Source organism: Thalia democratica, chromosome 6, assembly GCF_965202585.1.
Source record: "Thalia democratica chromosome 6, ktThaDemo2.hap1.1, whole genome shotgun sequence".
Taxonomy (NCBI): domain Eukaryota; kingdom Metazoa; phylum Chordata; class Thaliacea; order Salpida; family Salpidae; genus Thalia; species Thalia democratica.
In genome coordinates this window covers 19,617,084-19,636,161 of record NC_139170.1, presented here as the reverse complement: position 1 = coordinate 19,636,161, position 19,078 = coordinate 19,617,084, and the positions used below count along the sequence as shown (strand labels likewise).

At 25.3% G+C, this 19,078-nt stretch overlaps 1 protein-coding gene across 1 annotated transcript; it reads left to right on the top strand.

Moving 5' to 3' along the window:
- Positions 1–4,187: 4,187 nt before the first annotated feature.
- Positions 4,188–15,161, top strand: LOC145838166 (serine/threonine-protein kinase NLK2-like). The gene is made up of 10 exons (XM_082945720.1): positions 4,188–4,280; positions 7,200–7,329; positions 7,574–7,626; positions 8,955–9,061; positions 9,292–9,463; positions 9,617–9,743; positions 9,995–10,213; positions 10,616–10,826; positions 10,995–11,484; positions 14,322–15,161. The coding sequence occupies exons 1-10, from the start codon at positions 4,222–4,224 to the stop codon at positions 14,917–14,919; spliced, it is 2,166 nt and encodes a 721-aa protein (XP_082801846.1). The 5' UTR covers positions 4,188–4,221; the 3' UTR covers positions 14,920–15,161.
- The last annotated feature ends 3,917 nt before the right edge of the window (positions 15,162–19,078 follow it).

Sequence of the window (19,078 nt, the reverse complement as noted above, 5' to 3'; positions counted from 1 at the left end):
AGTTAAAAGAAAAATGCCAAAATTCCCTGAGTTTCCCTGAGATTCCCTGAGTTTCCCTGAGATTTTCTACAGTTTGAAAATTCCCTGAGATTCCCTGAGTTCCCTGAGTGTGTGGCAACCCTGCTCATGATTTTCCCACACTTTGTGGTTTTTAGTGTTGAGATTTTAGCCTTGTGAGTGTTCTCCAAATGGCGTGTCACCAAGGGCTTTTTTATTTGTTTAAAAGATAGTTTTTTGTTTATTTTATTTTTGGATAGTTAAAGTTAAATATTAATGGGGCAGGTAAAATTACATATGATGTAACACACTCACTTTTCCCCAGAAAACGTTTATTGTTGCAAGGGGTAGAGTTTGAAACTGATGTTTTTTTACCATAAAAAAAATATGTAAATAATTATAACTATTTTGTATTTAATAAATGTCCTAAAAACACTGCTAAATATAAATAATAAGTGTGCGTGCATTATTTTAAATTATGTAGTAAATAAAATTAAATTGTATTCATGAAATACAACCTTAAAATTTTTAAAAACTTATTAAAATTTAATTTTTGTGTATTATATTTAATTATTTATTTATATTTATTTCATTTTGTTATAAGCACATTCTAAGATTAAGGTTTAGTTTAGATTTAGAGCTTTTCAATTTCTAGTTGACACTTTGATAAGACAGAATTTTTGTAAAGAAAATCAATGTACTTCTAAAAAAGCAGATTTAAACTGTTTGTAATTGAATTGTATCAGGGTTGCCACACACTCAGGGAACTCAGGGAATCTCAGGGAATTTTCAAACTGTAGAAAATCTCAGGGAAACTCAGGGAATTTTGGCATTTTTCTTTTAACTCAGGGAAACTCAGGGAAGTTTTGATTTTTTCTCTAAATTTCAGGGAAGTTTTTGAAAATCTCAGGGAAATTTTTTTCTAGATCTAGAATGAGGTTTAGTTAATCCAGTTTCAATATTTTGTTCAAAAGTAGTAATTTTTATTATTTAAGTGGTTATTTAGAATTTTTTTAGCCTTGCGGCTAGTTCTTCAATATTCTTAGTATTAACATTGTAGTTTTTTTAAGTTTTAAAATTATAATTACTTAAGTAAAATCAAACAGTTTAGAGAAATGAAAGTTGTTGTTAACTATTCATTGAAAAGTTCTAATAAACTTTTTATTTTTAGTTACTTATGTAGTTTAAAAAACACTATGTTGTACTATTAGTTCTTATTTTTTAAATAATAAAGTTATGGAAATAAAGTAATATTTTGGATGGACCAAATGTGAACGTTGCTCTTGCAAAAAAAGTTGTATTAAGATTTTTTTATTAGGTAATGTGAAATTGCTTTAAAATCAAAATTATGTTTTCAGTTATTTAAAATAGATTGTGTATGAACATCTAAAAGACATAAAAAAAATTTAATTTAAGATTATTTTGTATCAGTTGTTAGGTATTAATTTGTACTTTGATATGAGATATTTCTTTAGCTATTTCTTTAAACTTTCTTTTTGCAGGTTTTTTTACAATAATGTTAAGCTTTTAAGTTTTATTTACTGCATTCAGAACAGTTGCTAGGAAAGACATACAAGTCATAATGAAGTTATTATGTATGCATTTAAGTGAGTTCTTCATGTGAAATTATTATTATAGTATAATTAAATTTTGTCAATTAAAATGTCAAACAAATTAAACTTTATTCTTTTATGTAGAAAGTTAACTAACAAGTTTACACAAAGTTGTGCAAAAATTTAGTTTTTAATTTTTAATTGGTTTAAACCTTTTAAGATGGAGTTTTTGAAAACAGTTTTTTTCATAAATTTAATGCAGAAGCATACACATACAACCTTCCTTTTATTATTAAAGAAGAAAAATGAGAATGAGGTATTAATAATTTGTGTTAGAAGAGAAAATTTTTTTTTTAAGAATTGAAAAATACTCAGGGAAACTCAGGGAAATTTAAGGTTACTCAGGGAAATTTTTGGTCATTCAGGGAAGATTTTTTGGCTCAAAGAGTGGCAACCCTGTTGTATTTATTATTTAAAAGTACTACAGTTTTAAAAAGTATTTATTGTTTATACATAAACTAATACTACTTCTACTACTCTTTAAATTTAAGTACTCAATTTAATAAGTACTAATTTAAGTACTCAATTTCAGTAAAGTAGTTCATATATTAAAGTTAGTTATATTTGAATAAGATTTATATTTACTGTTGAGCTCTTTAGTAAAACTTTGTTTGCAAAATATACTTTTGAAAAATTGAATTTTTTTTGTCTATCATTAAATCAAAATAAATTAATGGTTTTATTTAGTTTTCTGGTTTTTGATAAAAAACATGTTACATAACATTAAGGTAACTAAAGAAGAAAACAATATTTTATTAACTTTTCAGAAAATTTCAATACTAAGATAACATTTTACTTTATGATACATTCAAAATAACTATAATTTACAAATTGTGCATAATTTTGAATATTGAACTAAGTTACAAATTGAGATAGATGACAACAAAAATTATACTCTAGTGTTTTGAGTATATTGAAACTAGTTTGAACACAAATTAGTTTAAAAAAGTATGTTCTAAGTTATTGCTATGAAAATATTAGTATTAAAAATAGAATAAAAAGGAAAACAAGATAGAAAACTAATATAAATTTAAAAAATTAATATAGATTGAGCTATTTTTAAGAAAATATTTAAAAATAAGTGTATTTGAAAATTTTAAATAGCTTTATTTTAAAATTCTTACTTAAAATAATTAAGTTGTAATGGTTCACATTCCAATTTAATGTGAATTATAATCCACTGTTAAATTTTTCCACTTTTATGTTTTTAATTATTAATTAGAATTAAGATTCTAGTTTTTATTTTTATATTCAACTCAGGCTAGGTTGAACGTTTTTTGTAAAACTCAGCTAGTTTTTATTTAAAAAAAGTTTTACTCAAATTGTGCTTTATATATATTTTTTAGTTCTTAAGCTTGGTTTTTATAGTATTGATTTTCAATCAAAATATTCAACTTCTACTATTTAGATACTTGAGGGCATAGGGGGGTTAAACACCCTTTTTTTGGTTTTTGATCTTATTTTATATAGTTTTTACTAAGCTACAAAATGCTTATACAGATTTAAAAAATTCTAGATAATTTTTGAGATATAGCTGATCAAAGTCAGAGGCAACAATAGGATCCTTATGGGAGGCAAAAACTAAAACAGCAAATAACTAGAAATCACTAAAAATCTATCTCCTCCTACGTTTTTTGAGATAACTACCTCAAATTTTCAGGAAATGTTCCTTGATATATTTAGAAAATTCTGTCGGAACAGAATTTGAAAAAGTTAAAAAATAAAAATTTTAATACAAAAAAAATAAAAAATAAAACTGTTTTTTTTCGTTTATCTTTTATATAAAATTTTTATTTTTTAACTTTTTCAAATCCTTTCCGACAGAATTTTCTAAATATATCAAAGAACATTTTCTGAAAATTTGAGGTAGTTATTTTAAAAAACGTAGGAGGAGATAGATTTTTAGTAAAATAGTCTATTTTTGCCGTTTTAGTTTGCGCCTCCTATAAAGAACCTATTGTTGCCTCCAACTTTGACCTGCTATATCTTAAAAAATATTTTGAATTTTTATAATCTTTAAAAAGCATTTTGTAACTTAGTAAAAACTATATAAAATAAGATCATAAACCAAAAAAGGGTGTTTACCCCCCTATGCCCTTAACTTAAATATTTCATAATTTTTTGTTATGTAAACTAAAAAAAATGCTGGGCTAGTTTAAGCTAGATTGTAGGTTCCCCATCTAGTTTTTATACTTCTAGGTGTATACTAGGGTTTGGAAACTATGATTGTAATAAATATGGAACAAAATAAAATACACTTAATTTTGTCATTGTTACATCCTAAACTTACTCTTAATTGAATTTTATTATTTGCAACTAAAATTTCTAGCTTTGTATTTTAAAATAAATTATTTTGCACTAATGAACAACTTGCAAAACATAAATATTCAGTTTTATATTTGCTTACTTAAGTAGCTTACATAACTCTTGTAGTTTAGTATGGATATACTTATTTAATTTTATCTTATTTCTGTCACTGTAAAACTTTACTAAACAATGTTTAACCTCTAAATTTATAGATATTAAATTAACTGTGGAAAAATGTTTTTATAATATATTTGATTTATGATTATTTTCAGCATAAATAGTTAAATAACTTCTACCAGTCTGTATGCAGGATTCATCTCAAGATGATCACCCCATTGGATTTGGTTCATTTGGGGTCGTTTGGTTAGTTTTATTGATTTGCAATAAATTATTTACTTTCATGTGCAAAAAAAGTAAGAACTAGATAACCAAGATTGTTATTATTTTGATAAAATTAAATTTTACAAGAATACAAGATGTAAAATATAGTTTTTGTTAACTGTATAAATTTAATAAGGCTGGTTTATTCTGGTATTTTAAGATTTTAATAATTTGTTTGAAATATTCACACTTTGTTGCATTATTACAAGAAATAAGCTAGTTTTATAAATAATTATTACAATGGCAACAGCAATTTGCTGTTGTTAGATTACTTAGTTAAAAAGTTGTTAAAGCACTTAATTATTAAAAACTAACATTGTTTCTCTGTGTAAAACTATACATTACATTGTTCTATGACATTTGAATTTTTTTATAAAAAATTAAAGAGTAAAAAAAGCTTGTTTTTATAAACAAAAACTTACTTGAACTATAAATGTTGAAAAATAAACTGATAACAGTTACAATAAATGATAATCATATCAGGGTTGCCACACACTCAAGATAACTGAGAATATTTTGAAATTTTTGAAAATCTCAGGATGATACTGTATAACTCAGAATATTTTAATTTGATTTTTTCAGAATAGTTTTTTTTTAATAAAAATCTCAGGACATATAATTTTAAGAGTTCTGAAAATCAGGTCAGTTTTTTTTAGATTTAGAATGAAATTTAGTTGATTTAGTTTTAATATTTTGCTATTTTTTAACCTATTTTGTTTAAGAACTTGATTTTTATTGATTTTGAAAAGTTGTTCTTTAAGGAATTGAAAAAAACTAGAATGACTCAGGTCATTTTTTTTGACTCAAGGAGTGGCAACCCGGTCATATACTGTGTTTAATTACAAACATTACTTAATAAGATTCAAGTTTTGTAATAGAGCTTTAAAAAAAAACGATAGTGTTTAAAACAATATTGTTTAAGAACAGTCCAGAAGAAGTTTATAAAAACAAAATCAACTAACTTTATGATGCAGATGATAGTATTAGTTAGAATTAGTTGGTACCATGATAATAGTTTCCAAACCAATAACTGTATCATAGTATTAAACTTAACAATTTCTTATAATTGTAAACTGATTTGAATTACAATCAATATTACAGATTTATTTATGCACTTGAAAATAATTAAATATATGGTATTTTGTATTTATTCTAAATGGGAAGTAATCAGACAAACTGTTAGTGTAAATTTAAACCCGCAGTAAACAATACTTATTGCTGATTCTATGCAAAGAAGACAAAAAGCAACAGCTATTTTATGATTGAATACAGACTTTGAAACATGATTTTAAAGTACTATAATAAATAAAAATATAAAAACTCATGAGAAAATAAACAAAGTATGTGTTTTGAATGTAGCATTTTTGGATACTAAAAATAAATATAATTAGGATACATCTGTGTGTTTGTGTATGAGTGTAAGGTGAAAAACAAAAGTTAAATATCCTAAGAAAAATCTTTGATTTTATAGACAGTATTTCAAACTATTTTGCCTTTTATTTAAGATTTAAAAAAATCTCAAACTGCTATTGTTAAGCGCTCAAGAGTGCATGTCTGGCATTTGAAGTTTTATTTTTTTTATTCTCTATAAGATGATAATTAAATTTAAAAGGTCAGACTATATAAACTTGACAATGAGTGCTCAAAAACTGTAGAAGGACATTATTTTGCAATGTGATGGTGTATTCTGTCTTCTTAATTTGCCATCTCCATAAGGAATTTATTTGACATTATAACTTTGATTCGCTTTATCATAAAACCTACTGGCACTTTGAAAAACTGGTAAAACTCAACTGGTAGTTTAGTTATAATTATAAAAAACATGACTAATAAAATAAAAAAGATTAGCCTCTTTTGGACTTAACATTAAATTTAATGTAAAGTAATTTAATTAATAGACTTTTACACTTATACCAAAAAGTTATTTTCTTATATTTTATGCAAAAATAAACGGTAAAAGTAGTAATTAGGTACACTTAATTATAAATAAAAACTATTTGTTTATTATTCTTTATAAAGATGACGTAAATTAAATGTTTATTGTGAAACTATAATTTATTAAATCATGAATTAAAGCTATTAATGTTATTATTTATTCTTAGTTAAACAATGGTTTAAAGCTTTTCATATTAAAAATTTACTGAGTTAATGCTGATGTTTAATACATGTTGTTACTAAATAAAAAATAGGTAAAAATACACAACAATATGTTTTGATATATGTATTTGCTTAAAAATTTCTAAACTTTTAATTTACACTGAAAAATAAAAACTAAGTTGCTCTCTGAAATCTTTGCAGGAAATTATAAAAATTAGCCTACAACCATCCAAATTAAATGAAAGCTAAAATATAATATAAAAAGTTATAATATTTTTTTAACTTCACAGAACTACTTTAGCAGACAAAAATGTTTTAATACAACTTAAAAATTAAAATTTAACTTATAAGTCTTGAAAAGAATGATATAGTTTTTTCGAAGTTTAGTGTAGAAAAATAGAAAATAACAGATTAACTTTTACTTACGTAGTTTTTGTGTATTTCAGTGTTTGTTTTCATAAAATACTGTTTATCAAGCAGTTCATCTACCAGCGTTATAAAGCAGCAGTATAATTTAATTATTTTATGTTTAGAAACTTCTTATTAACTGAAGCACTGGCTATACAACCGAAGATAAAATATTGTTATAAATTAACTTACAAAAAAAATCATTAAGCATTATCATTGGCAGTAAAAATCTTTAAATTTTTAGTGATAGTTAAGAAATATTTTATTAAAACTAAATTAGTGCTTAATGCAATAAACCAGAAAAATTAAATTTTTGATGTAAATGTTAAAGTAATCGGATTGTATTGTTAAATGTAGTATTTTGTGATATAAATTAATTACTATACTTTATTAAAGGCAATGTAGAGATCCAAGAAATCAAGATATGCTTGCTTTGAAAAAGCTACCAAATGCCTTTAATCACTTAATTGCTGCTAAACGTATGTTAAGAGAAATAAAAATGCTGAAATACTTCAAACATGACAATGTTAGTTTATTCTAAATAATATATGACAAAGTAGTATTTAAAGTTATATTTTAACTAATAAGAAATTTGATTATATTAAAAGATTCTTAGTTATTCAGAATAAGTAGATTTGTTTTTATTATACAAAGTTAACAATAATAATAAAAATAAGATACTTTAAGTATATTTTATAATACATAAAATTTAATTAAAGTAATACATATTTGAATATCTCATGAATAACAAGGTCAACATCATTCTACAGGTTATCAGAACAGTTGGTATTTTGAAGTCGGCTGAAACAGGTGTTGATGAAATGTAAGTTAATTTCGTTATAAAAATTTAAATATTGCTACAACTTGCTCCAAGGACAGCAATATTTTCTTTGAAACTTTTCTTTTGTAGATTTAAAATTTATTTGTAATAATGATAAAATATATAATGTAATAAGGTGTCAGAACCAAATAAGTAAAGCCCATTTGTAAATCAAAACAACTGTTTTTGTACGCAAATATATTATTGACTTATGATGTTTTGCTCATAAAATATGAAGAGCTCTATTTTACTTAGTACTTTAATGCTTAAGTCTGTGATTCGAAATCACTTTGAAAGAGTCAAGTGTCAAAAATTTTGCTAAAGGAGTGAAAATAAATAATAGAACTAAATAGTACTAGTTTTTCTACCAAGTTATAAATCTTAAATGTTACATTAAGTTTTATTGTATAACTGTTCAAAAATATAGGTTTAATCGTTTGCTAACAAAAGATCATAGTGAAGTAACTTCACTGGAATATAAATAAAAACAAATTGTACAGTATACCAATATTTACTATTTCTACTTCAACCTTAAAAAAAAATCAGAAAGAAAAGTTTAAGTTTTTTTTTGTTTAGATTTCTACAAATCTAATAAAGAAATAGAATGAAGCAGTAAAATGTTTTTATTTTATTAAACAGTTGTTTTAAAAACAAAGTAATTGGGGGTTCTTCTTGGTTTTAGAATATGGTCTTATCTGTATATCGTTGTCTTAGCTATAGGAAACTTTTCACATTTTTATTTACTTGTAAGAAACTTTAAAAACATAAAAGTTCAAAGTTGGGAAATGAAGCAGGGTACCCTATTGAAGTTAATAACTAAAAAATACTGTTAAATTTAAAATGTATCATATTGTATTATTAAAAGATATTTTCTAAATATTTACTATACATTTATTTATATTTCCACAATAGAGTTTTTAAAATAAATGGAGAATTTTTAACTTATAAAAGTTTTAGTTATCGACTTTTACTAAAAATACAGAATACTCACATTTTAAAACTGTCAAAAAAAAATTTTTTTTTTTTGAATTTACTAGTTCTCAAGTAAAAAAAAAGACTTAAAATCAATTATATTTGTTTATTTACAAGTTTTTATAAAACTGACTTTATCTCAAAAAGTAATTTTTTATTTATTTCATGTCAAAGCTTTTATACAAAAACTAATATGAATTTTGTAAAAATAGTACACAGACAAATTTTTATTAAATTAGATTAGTTTATAAAAGGGGTAGATCATTTAAACATTATACTAAGTTAAATAAAGAAAAACTTAAACACTTATTATGATAAAAAATTTCTAATATTTTAGTTCAAAAATTGTCACTTTTCAGTTATTTGCTCACACCACTGATGGATACTGATTTGCACAGAATAATCACACACAACAATATTCTAACTCCAAACCATGTATCTCTTATAATGTATCAAATATTCAGAGGTTTTTTTTGATTATATGTGTACTTGAATAAATATTCAATTTTGTAAATAATAAAAATTGTCAAATTTTACATTTATTGCGTCAGATGTTATTCTTTTAAAATTTTGAGAGTTTATATGTTTAAAAATTCAAATAATATTTTTCAGTTTACCTTTTTTAATTCCTAATTCAGTTTCCATTATTACTGCTTAAACAACTTGAAACTTGTTTTTTATTAATCAAAACTTAAGGTTTGAAATACATTCATGCGGCCAGGATAATGCATCGTGATTTAAAACCTGGCAATATTTTAATGAATCAGAATTGCTTACTGAAGATATGTGATTTTGGACTTGCTAGGAGTGTTGTAACTAACAATGGAAATACCTCCATGACGAATGAAGTTGTTACTCAGTATTACAGGTTCATATCCGATTTCCAAATTGCTTAAAATGTTTTATGTACTTTCAAACAGATTTCTGCGATATTAATCAAGTTATTGACAATTTTTAATAAAAACGTATTTATGTTCATCTTTATTTCTAAAATTTTTTGAATTTTTTTTTTCAATTTTAGACCACCAGAGCTATTCACTGGAGTTAATTACTATTCAACCGAAATAGATATGTGGAGTGTAGGATGCATACTAGCCGAACTTCTTTCAAAAAAAATACTTTTCCAATGCAATTCAGCTTCACAACAAGTTAGTTATACAAATGTTAAAAGTACGTAATTACAAAAGTTTTAAAAGACATAAGGAATATTTTTAATGAAATAATCATAAACAAGTTTTTAAGAGAACTTTATAATAGTTTATTTAAATATTAAGCATAAGACTGTATCACACAATTGTTGAATTACATTGGCTTTGCTGAAAATAACTGAAACATTACTACTAGTCAAGATAAATAAAATGTTTGTAAAAAATCACTCGTTTATAAACTATTGTTGTAGCTGGACTTGCAGTACAAACTTCTTTCATTTCCATCAGCGTTAGAAAGTAATCCCTACACGATCTCATCGAATTCATCATTGTCACAGCTCACCAAAGATGAAAAGAGGCACTATTTTAAAGCTATTTCCCAAAATAGCAGTCCAGAAGAAAATTTTAAACATCTTACAAGCAATTACTTGGCTCAACACATGCTGTCTTGTTTGCTTGTGTGGAATCCTGTAAGTTATGTTTTCCAAGTTTCTTGTTAAGTTTTAGAATTTACTTTTTGTTTCCACTTTTTTTTTATAAATAGCAAACTTACAATTTTTTAAGTTTTCAAATAAATCAATGTACCTGTAGTATATTTCTGGAATTGTTAAGAAAATTTGTTTTTATCAAAAACTATATTTTAATCTGAATTAATCAAAAGTTATTTACAACTATACCTGTATTATTTTTCTCTATGTGAAATAAAGATAAACATATCATACAAAACTGTTTTTAAATTTTTTTTTAATTATCATAAACCTGGTTTTAAACAAAAAATAAATAAACAACAGAATATTACGTGATCACCAAAAACTTAAAAGTTGGTCTGTATTATCTACTTTGTAGCAAAAACTATTTAATTTAATAAACAGGCTATGCGCATAAGCTGTGACCAAGCGCTACAGCACCAATTCATTGAATCTGGTCGACACAATTTCCACAATTCGCTGTGTAATTGCTGCTTTCACAATAATGTCAACCAGCGTGTTAAAAGGGCGCAAACTAACGACCCTGAACCTGTGCCTCCTGTAAAATTTGATGACAATTACGAGCGTAGCTTACAAAATTTAGAGGACGTTAAAAGTTTGTTTTTACATTATTTATTAGCTTAGTGTAGTATATATTTTTTAATTTAATTGCACTAAAGTGAATTTAAATATTGATAAGTTAGATGGTATCTTTTTTAGAATAAAAATTAACAATTTTGATAATTATAAAACATGATTTTTTACACAAATCAAAAATTTTCAGATGTGTTGGACTGCGAAGTGCGAGACTCGCAAAAACTGTTCAAAAACATGGCCCCGCTCGAAATCAACCCTCAGTCGAACGTCTACCCGACATTCCTCGCTTCCACGGTGATGCAGTACGCTGACGATGAGCAAGACGAGCAAAAGCAAGACAAGCGCCATCATAAGCAGGCCGATCAGCAAGTACCTCAGAATCACGCTCACCACCACCACCAGCAGTATCAGCAGCCGCACTACATCACGAGAAACGTCCACCAGCAGCAGCAGATGAGAATTCAGCAGCAACAGCAGAACGCTCAGGCTTATCAGCAGCATCAGATGCGTCTCGCTCAACAGCAGCAAATGAGAATCCAGCAGCAAAACGCGTACAACTCCCAGGTCAACGCGCACCAGCGTCATCAAGTGGATCATTCCGGCAGGTTGATGCACCAGCAGCAGCTTCAACAGCAAGTTCCTCAGCAGCAAAGAAGCTACAGGACGGCTGTACGCAGGTTAGGTCGCTATCCGAACGTCAAAAGATGACGGAAGTGGTGTTTTTTTAATGGCAACTCTGCTTCTTCGCTTTTAAAAAAACGTAAAGTTGTTCAACTATTCTCTTAAGATATGTATGCTCCCAAAAAATACATTTAAAAAGAAGTTGTGCTCTCAAAAAAAGTCAGCTAATTTAGTGCTTGTCTATTTTTGGCAAGTTTCCTAATAATGATACCGTAAAATGTCTTTATACTATTAAAACGTGTTAACTGTACATGATTTACACAAATATAAATAAAACCGGGATTTAAGGTAATATTCTGAAAATCCTCAGTCAATTTTCAAAAGTATCATGAAAGATTTAAACATTTTATGGAAAAAAATGTTTAAGTTTAATTAAATATTTCTAAAAAAAAAACTTGCTAGAATTTTCTTTCAAACTCAAAACTTTTGTACAGATGCAAAAATAAAATACTGATTACTAAATTTATACCAAATAATCTAGTTTGTTAAATCTTATAATTTTAGTTACTATAAAATGAAGTTTTTAATATTTAATTAAAAAAAAAATAATTTGAGAACTACTAGATATTTTTTAAGAAATAGAAGTTTAAGTGTAATTTTTACACATTTTTTTAGCTAGTTTGAATTTTGTTTCTCAGCATGTAAGGAACTTCACTTACTTAAACTTACCGTTTAGATTTTATGATATTTACTTAGTTTGTAAAAACATAATAATTTGTTTTATTTTTTTTTACATTGTCAAAAACTAAACTCGTACACAACAAACTTAAATGCAAAATCAAGTTTCTTTACTTATTAAGGACACTGTTTTAAATCATGTTTTCCTTTTTTTTTTTGTTAAACCATGTTAATAACTTTTTATTTAGTTTATTATTTGTTATTTTTATTGATATTAGTTTTAAATTTCACAGCCTAGCTTTTCATTTTTAACGTGCATTTAAAGTTAATTTTTTTAAGTGTTTTCTGTAATAAAACTTTTAGTGTTAGTTTTTTTGTAGCTCTATGTTTAAGAAATTGAATCATGTAAACTGTTTTGAAGTAAAGTTTTTGTTTTATTTTCTTTTTAGCTGTATTTTTATTGTTAGTTCTTTTTAACCAATGTAATCAGTATTTTGTGTCTTTTTGTATAGAAAAGTTCGACTTTAATAAACACGTCATTGCAAGCAACTGAACACTTTGAATTTTGTACACTGATGTATATATTACTCTATACTAGCTTTTTTAAAGCGAATACAGAATAGTTTGTATAAAAACATCTTTAAAAAAAATTAAATCTTAGCTTAATTTATAAAAAAATATTTAAGGAATTTAATTTATTTTAATAAAATAAATTCTACTACATTGTGAATAAGTTTAGACGTTTTTATATTTCAATTAACGTTAAGGCTTAAAATCTTAAAGTTGTTAAATTTATTTAAGTTTAATTAGGTTAATTATTTTTCGACAATGAGAAAATAGTTCTATTTAACATTTTTATAAATAATTAATATAAGCTTAATACAAATTATTAAATAAAATCAGGTAATTTTAACTTGGTATTACAATTCTAAAACAAAAATTTTTTTTTGAATATTTATTTTTAGATTTTAAGTTTTTATTATGGTTCTATAATGAGCTAAAAATAAAAAAAGACTGTTTGTTAAAAATAGTTAAGAATAAAAAACGCAGCTAAAAAGTAAACCAAAACTTCTTTTAATGATCAGTTTACATAACTTAATTTCTTAGAAATAGAACTACAAAAAAATTAAAATTTTATTACGAAAAACATTCAACTTTTTTACTATAAAAAATACATCAAACTAGTAATATTCTCAAGGAGAAAAAGTTTATGTTAAATTTTTAGCAAAATCCACTAAGTATGTTTTATATGGTAATATAATTTAATGTGATACTAATATTTATGTTTAATATAAGGAATATTAGAACAAGTAACAAAAATAGAACTCAATTTTTAAACTATACATTACTATTTTTACTATTAATGAAAAATGATTGAGTTTCTTATTCTAAAATTATAAACACTAAAGTTTTTTTCAAAATCTTCTAATACTATTTTCGTTTTGACTATGAGTTACAACTATACTTAACTCAAGAAAGAAAATTTAGTTTAGTTTCTAAGATGTGGCTACAATTGTCATAACAACATCATTATTATCTTTTAGAAGGCCAATATATTTTTAGTTAACAATTGATACTTTTTATTCAAAAATAAGAGTTGTTTTACTTTAAAAGAAATTCCCAACAAATATTACTTCATTTTGATTTTTTTAGTGTTTCTATGCTATAAAAACAAAGTATCAACAATTTAAAGAAAATTAGATCCTTTCTATGAACAAAATTGTGTTTCAATGATATATATTTTTTATCATGTAGTGCATAAAAAGTAATGCATATTGTTCGATACTATGTCATGTACTTTATTTTTCTTACAACAAACGAATATAATAAGAACAACTGTTAAATAGTAACCTAAGCTCATCTATAAATAAACTACTATTTGTATACATAATACTTGGTAAAAAATATCGTTTAACTTAGTTCTAGTTTTGTTTGATACCATTTACTTTCTTTGTTTAAAAGTTTGATCCATTATAGACAATTTATTAAGAAAAATACAAGTAATTTTTCCGATTATTAAGTCAATGTTTTAAAATAAGTTCACTTTAAAAAAACGCCGCCATGATGCTTTGAACCAAGTATTAAAACTTTTGAGTATTACAAAAATTTAAATAAACTATTATACTTATCTTTTAAGGTTTAAAATATTTTACAAAGTTTGTTACTTTTACGAATTATTTGGATATTTCTAAGATATTTTACAAAATTGTTACAGGATTCCACCTCAAGCTACTTATCAATTGCAGCAACCCGTAAACCAACAAAATCAGATGATGTATGCAGGAAACCAACAACACTTTCCACCCCATTTCACAACTCAACCTAAACGTTTGAAACTTGATGCTATTAATAAAAACTTGCCTTATGCGGTTCCTGCAAACATGACAACAGTTAATAGGACTGCTGCCCCATTAGCCACGGTTAGAAGTTTTCAAAGTGGACATCAGATTGTTTCTGGTTTTGGTCAGACAAACAATTTTGCCAGTTTAGGTCAATTCAACAACGGTTTCAACAGTTCGAATCTTCCCGTGAACAGTAATACAAATCTAGGTAATAGTTCGAGTCATCAAATTGTCTCGGTAGGTAGACCAGATGGCTTACCGAATTCGGCCAACTTAGGAAATATGACAAGAAGCACATTTTTAAACAACTCAAGAGCTGCTGTAGGTAATTATGGAACTTTATCAAATGTGACCAACTTTAATAACCCAAATGTGCCATACGATCCTAGTTTGGTAAGTATTGGTCAACAAAATCCAAGTATGCACAATGTTGATTTGAACAACACTAACAATTTTGGGAACTTAGGATAACCACATTTCAAAGAATGACATATATTGTTGAACTAAATTTACGATAAATAGTTTGTAATTTAATCCTTTACAGTCGCTATGATTGTCTAATTTTATTGTTTTAATATTTTTAGAGATACTTTTAGGCAATTTGATTTATAGGACGTATTTTTAAAAGTATCATTTTTAAACGTTTTACATGTTAAATTTAAAACAAAACAAGAAAAAAGTTATGTAAAGCATACGTACAATTAAATGGTAAACTTGTAATCATAAAGAGTGTTAAATTCGAGCTTGAATTTTTTCTCTTCATAATTGAAAATACGTTTGAGTGTACTTTTTTAAACTAATAAGCATATTTTGCTGCTAGACGCATTAATTATTAAGTCTTATGGTAGAAAATAAAAAAATTTGTATAGTTTTGGTTTTCATTACTTCTTAAACTCTTCTATAACTTAATAATTTTCAGGGTTTGATAAATATAATTATTTAAAACACTTTTTTACCTGAGTTTTCAACAAAAAAGTTTTTATACTTTTTTAAGAGCTAGGATGAAGAGTACGTAGGTAGTCTGCCTTTTTAGATTAGAATCGGACAGTTTTTGATAAATTAAAGTTGGTTAAAAGACTTATGAAAATAACTGTCCCAAAAAAAAATCTTCTATTTGAATCAGAATTTAAAATGATTTTTAATAAACGAAAGATCTCCTGCTTAGTGTTTTTGTTTTGAAAAATTGAGAAAGTTATTTTCAATGTTTTTTTTAAACTATTTTAATTTTAAGAGCTATAAATAGGTTTTAAGAAAATTTTGTTAGTTGTAAATAAATTTAGAATAAATTAAATGTAAACAAATATAGAACATATTAATGTTATATAACAACTTTTTGCAACTGTATGAAGTATTGAAATGTTAAGTTATATACACAAGTTCAGTGACCAAACGTTATGAAGTCATAAGGATCGGGTTTTAAGAAGTATATAAAATTGTTACAAGATTCAAAGTATTTAAAATTTTACATTGCCTTCAAAAAAACATTGCTCTTGAACTAAAAAAGCTCTAACCAGTTTTATCAACCTTCTAATTTAAAAAAGGTATTTTTTATTCATAATTTTGTTTTAATAATTTTTTTGTTATTTCTTAATTAGATCATTTTATCCAAATGGTTCTTGTTAAATAAGAAATAATGTAGTAGTTGTTGTTAATGCTAAATTTAGTTAATACATGAAGAACCCTGAATGTTAATCTTATTTAGGTAAGTGTTTTTTAGTGCAGATTCGTTAAATAAAAAAATAATGAACACTGCACTGATTTAAACTTAGTTTGGTAAACAATGAACTTCACCACACGACCAACAACTACGGCATCCGAGACTACCACAAACCGGTTTCGTCCTTATTAGGATTAATCAGAAGGCGTTGTCGCAAGAAACCAATATTGAGATGAACCATTTTGAAGAATATTGAGAAGCTCATTGTTTATTGTTGATGGCGCGAAACATCTCAGCTTTGTTGATGATGGTCGTAATAAATACTCGTTATTTTCTTTTCAATTATAAGCACTTAACAACATAATTATTTTTCATGTGATTTTCTTTAGATTCTAAGCTATCAGTTTTTTAGACACTTGACTGACATTAATTTAAACAATTAACTCTTCAGTTAAGTACCACCAGAGCTTTTGACTACTATTGATTTTATAGAAGTTGTAAGTTTTTTATTGTTTTAATTAAGGTTTTTATATACCTTTAATAAACTATACTCAAAGCTAAGTAATTAAGTAACTACGCACAACTAAAAACATAGAAAGAGTAAATAAGATATTACCGCGAAGTAAAACAAATGAAATATTTTCATACAAATTTTCAAAGAAAAAAATTGCTCTCATATCAATAAACCACAAAAGTAGATAAAATAAGAGATAATTTATTTGTATTTTGAAAAAAAAGAAGAAGTTGATCAGCTATGAGCTTGTCTTCAAAATGCAACTATTTAATTGCATAACGTTCTTATATATACAGTTTACCTACAAAAAGCAATAAAGTCAATTTTTTGTTGAAAATAAATGCCAAGTTTGCAAGAAGGTATCTTTCGGAACCACCATCTTCTGTTTATTCTGAAAGGTTATTTTCAGAAGCTAGTAACTTGTACGAACAAAAGTGGAATCGATTGCTTCCAAAAACCGACGAAAAACTTTAATTTCTTCATCACAACTTGTAAAAACATAAATAGGTTTCTTTGTAACTTAATGGCGTTGATATGAGTAAAGTTGCTAAAGAAGTTGTTGTAAGTATAAGTCTAATGTAAAATCTAACATAAAAAAAGCCGTTGTATTTTTAAAGCATTGTAACAATTAATTTAATTTTTTATTACGTCATACAAGTACAAAATTCAAAAGTCGTATACGTAGCTTGAAATTTAACATTTAAACTGAGATTTCGTAAAGGAAGATTTTTTGTTTTGTTACAACGTTCTTTTTCCTAGTGTTCAAATAAAGCATTTAGAAAATAATTAGTGATGTACCGGACTCACTATCCGGGTCCGTATCCGGCCGGATATTGCCATTTTTGTCTGATATCCGGTTCCGGCCGGATTCTAATTTGAAAAAATAAGTCCGGGTCCGGTACATCACTAAAAATAACATTGTGTTTTTTTTAACAAAATATTTGTATTAAACAATTTTTACTAATAAATGGTATTACAATGATTAAATAATTTAAGTTTGTTCTCTATTGAAACTACATAAAACTTAAAACATTTAAGATCCGGATCCGGCCGGATCTTAAATAGTGTACCCGGTAGATCACTAAAGATACAGACTTTGAATTTTTTTTTCAATTTTAATTTTCTTACACTTTCATCATACTTCTAAAATTTGTGCATCTAAATGCTCTGTTTATGAGAACATTGATATATTTCTTTTTTGCTCCTCCCCAGCACAACACCATATATAAAATTGCTATTAAACCGAGAATTAAAGATATAATACTATGGTTTTTCATTAAAAAATGTCTTGTTTTATACAATATATTCAGTATAGACCTAAATATCACATAAGTACAACCAAAAAATACAAACAAGCAACTAACTTTTCTAAACTTACACTCAAAGTTTAAAATGATAATAACAACTATTTATACTAAATAAATAAATACTATGTATTTTTTTATCTAATTTGAACTGTATAATAACTGTTTGCACTTATAAGTTTTGCATATTTCGTTTTTGCATTATTACGTAAGAAAAGGTAATCACGCATCAAATTTTTTTTAAGACAGAGAACATTTTTTAAAATCGTAAGTAGAAGTATTTAAAATGACAAAAAAAAAAAAAACGTTTAGTTATTCTGATAGTTATAGCAGCTATAGTAATAGTGACAGCTATAGTAGTAGTAATAGTGACATTGGCAGCAGAGGTTATACGAAAGTTAAGACCGGTAGAAGTAAAAAGAAAGTTTGCAAGTGTATAATTATCATAGTTTTGATCTTTTCATTACTTTCTGCAATAGTTTTATTCATTCTTTTCCCAACAAACGCATCATTTCTACCCAGCATCAGTAAGTACTTAGCTTACAGTTCGTTATATATAGTTTTAATTGAAACCTAAAAGAAAATAAACAAGAATAAGCTTATGGTAGTAATTAAAGTTGTCAAAAAAAAATTGTGAAGCTTTTTATAAAATTATTATGGTTGAATAATAAAAGTAATTTTTATAATATTTGAAAGATGATCAGATATATAATATAAAAATTTCAAAATACGTAGAAAAATATTTAATAATCGATACAAATATTTTTTGTAAAACAAAATTCAAACTGTATTTTTCAAACTAACTTATGCTACTTTTCTAAACAGTCGTAACTGTTGTAAAAATTTTAAATTTTTTTATCTACAATTAAGCACAAACCATTTAAGTATTTTAAACACAAAGATTTTAAATAAATTATTTGGTTAAATATTCTTTTGTTTACATCAAATACTAGTAGTTTTCTTTGTATAAGTAGACCTAAAATAGTAAACAAATATGTTTTCTGTATACTTAGAAAAAAGGTTATATAAATTTAAAGTTCAAAAAAATTTTAATATTTTACTTCTTTTTCAAACTTTCAGAAAAAAAAAACTAAAAATTATAAACTGTGCTACTTCATTAAAAAAATATTGTGCCAAGACTAATAAAAAATTGAA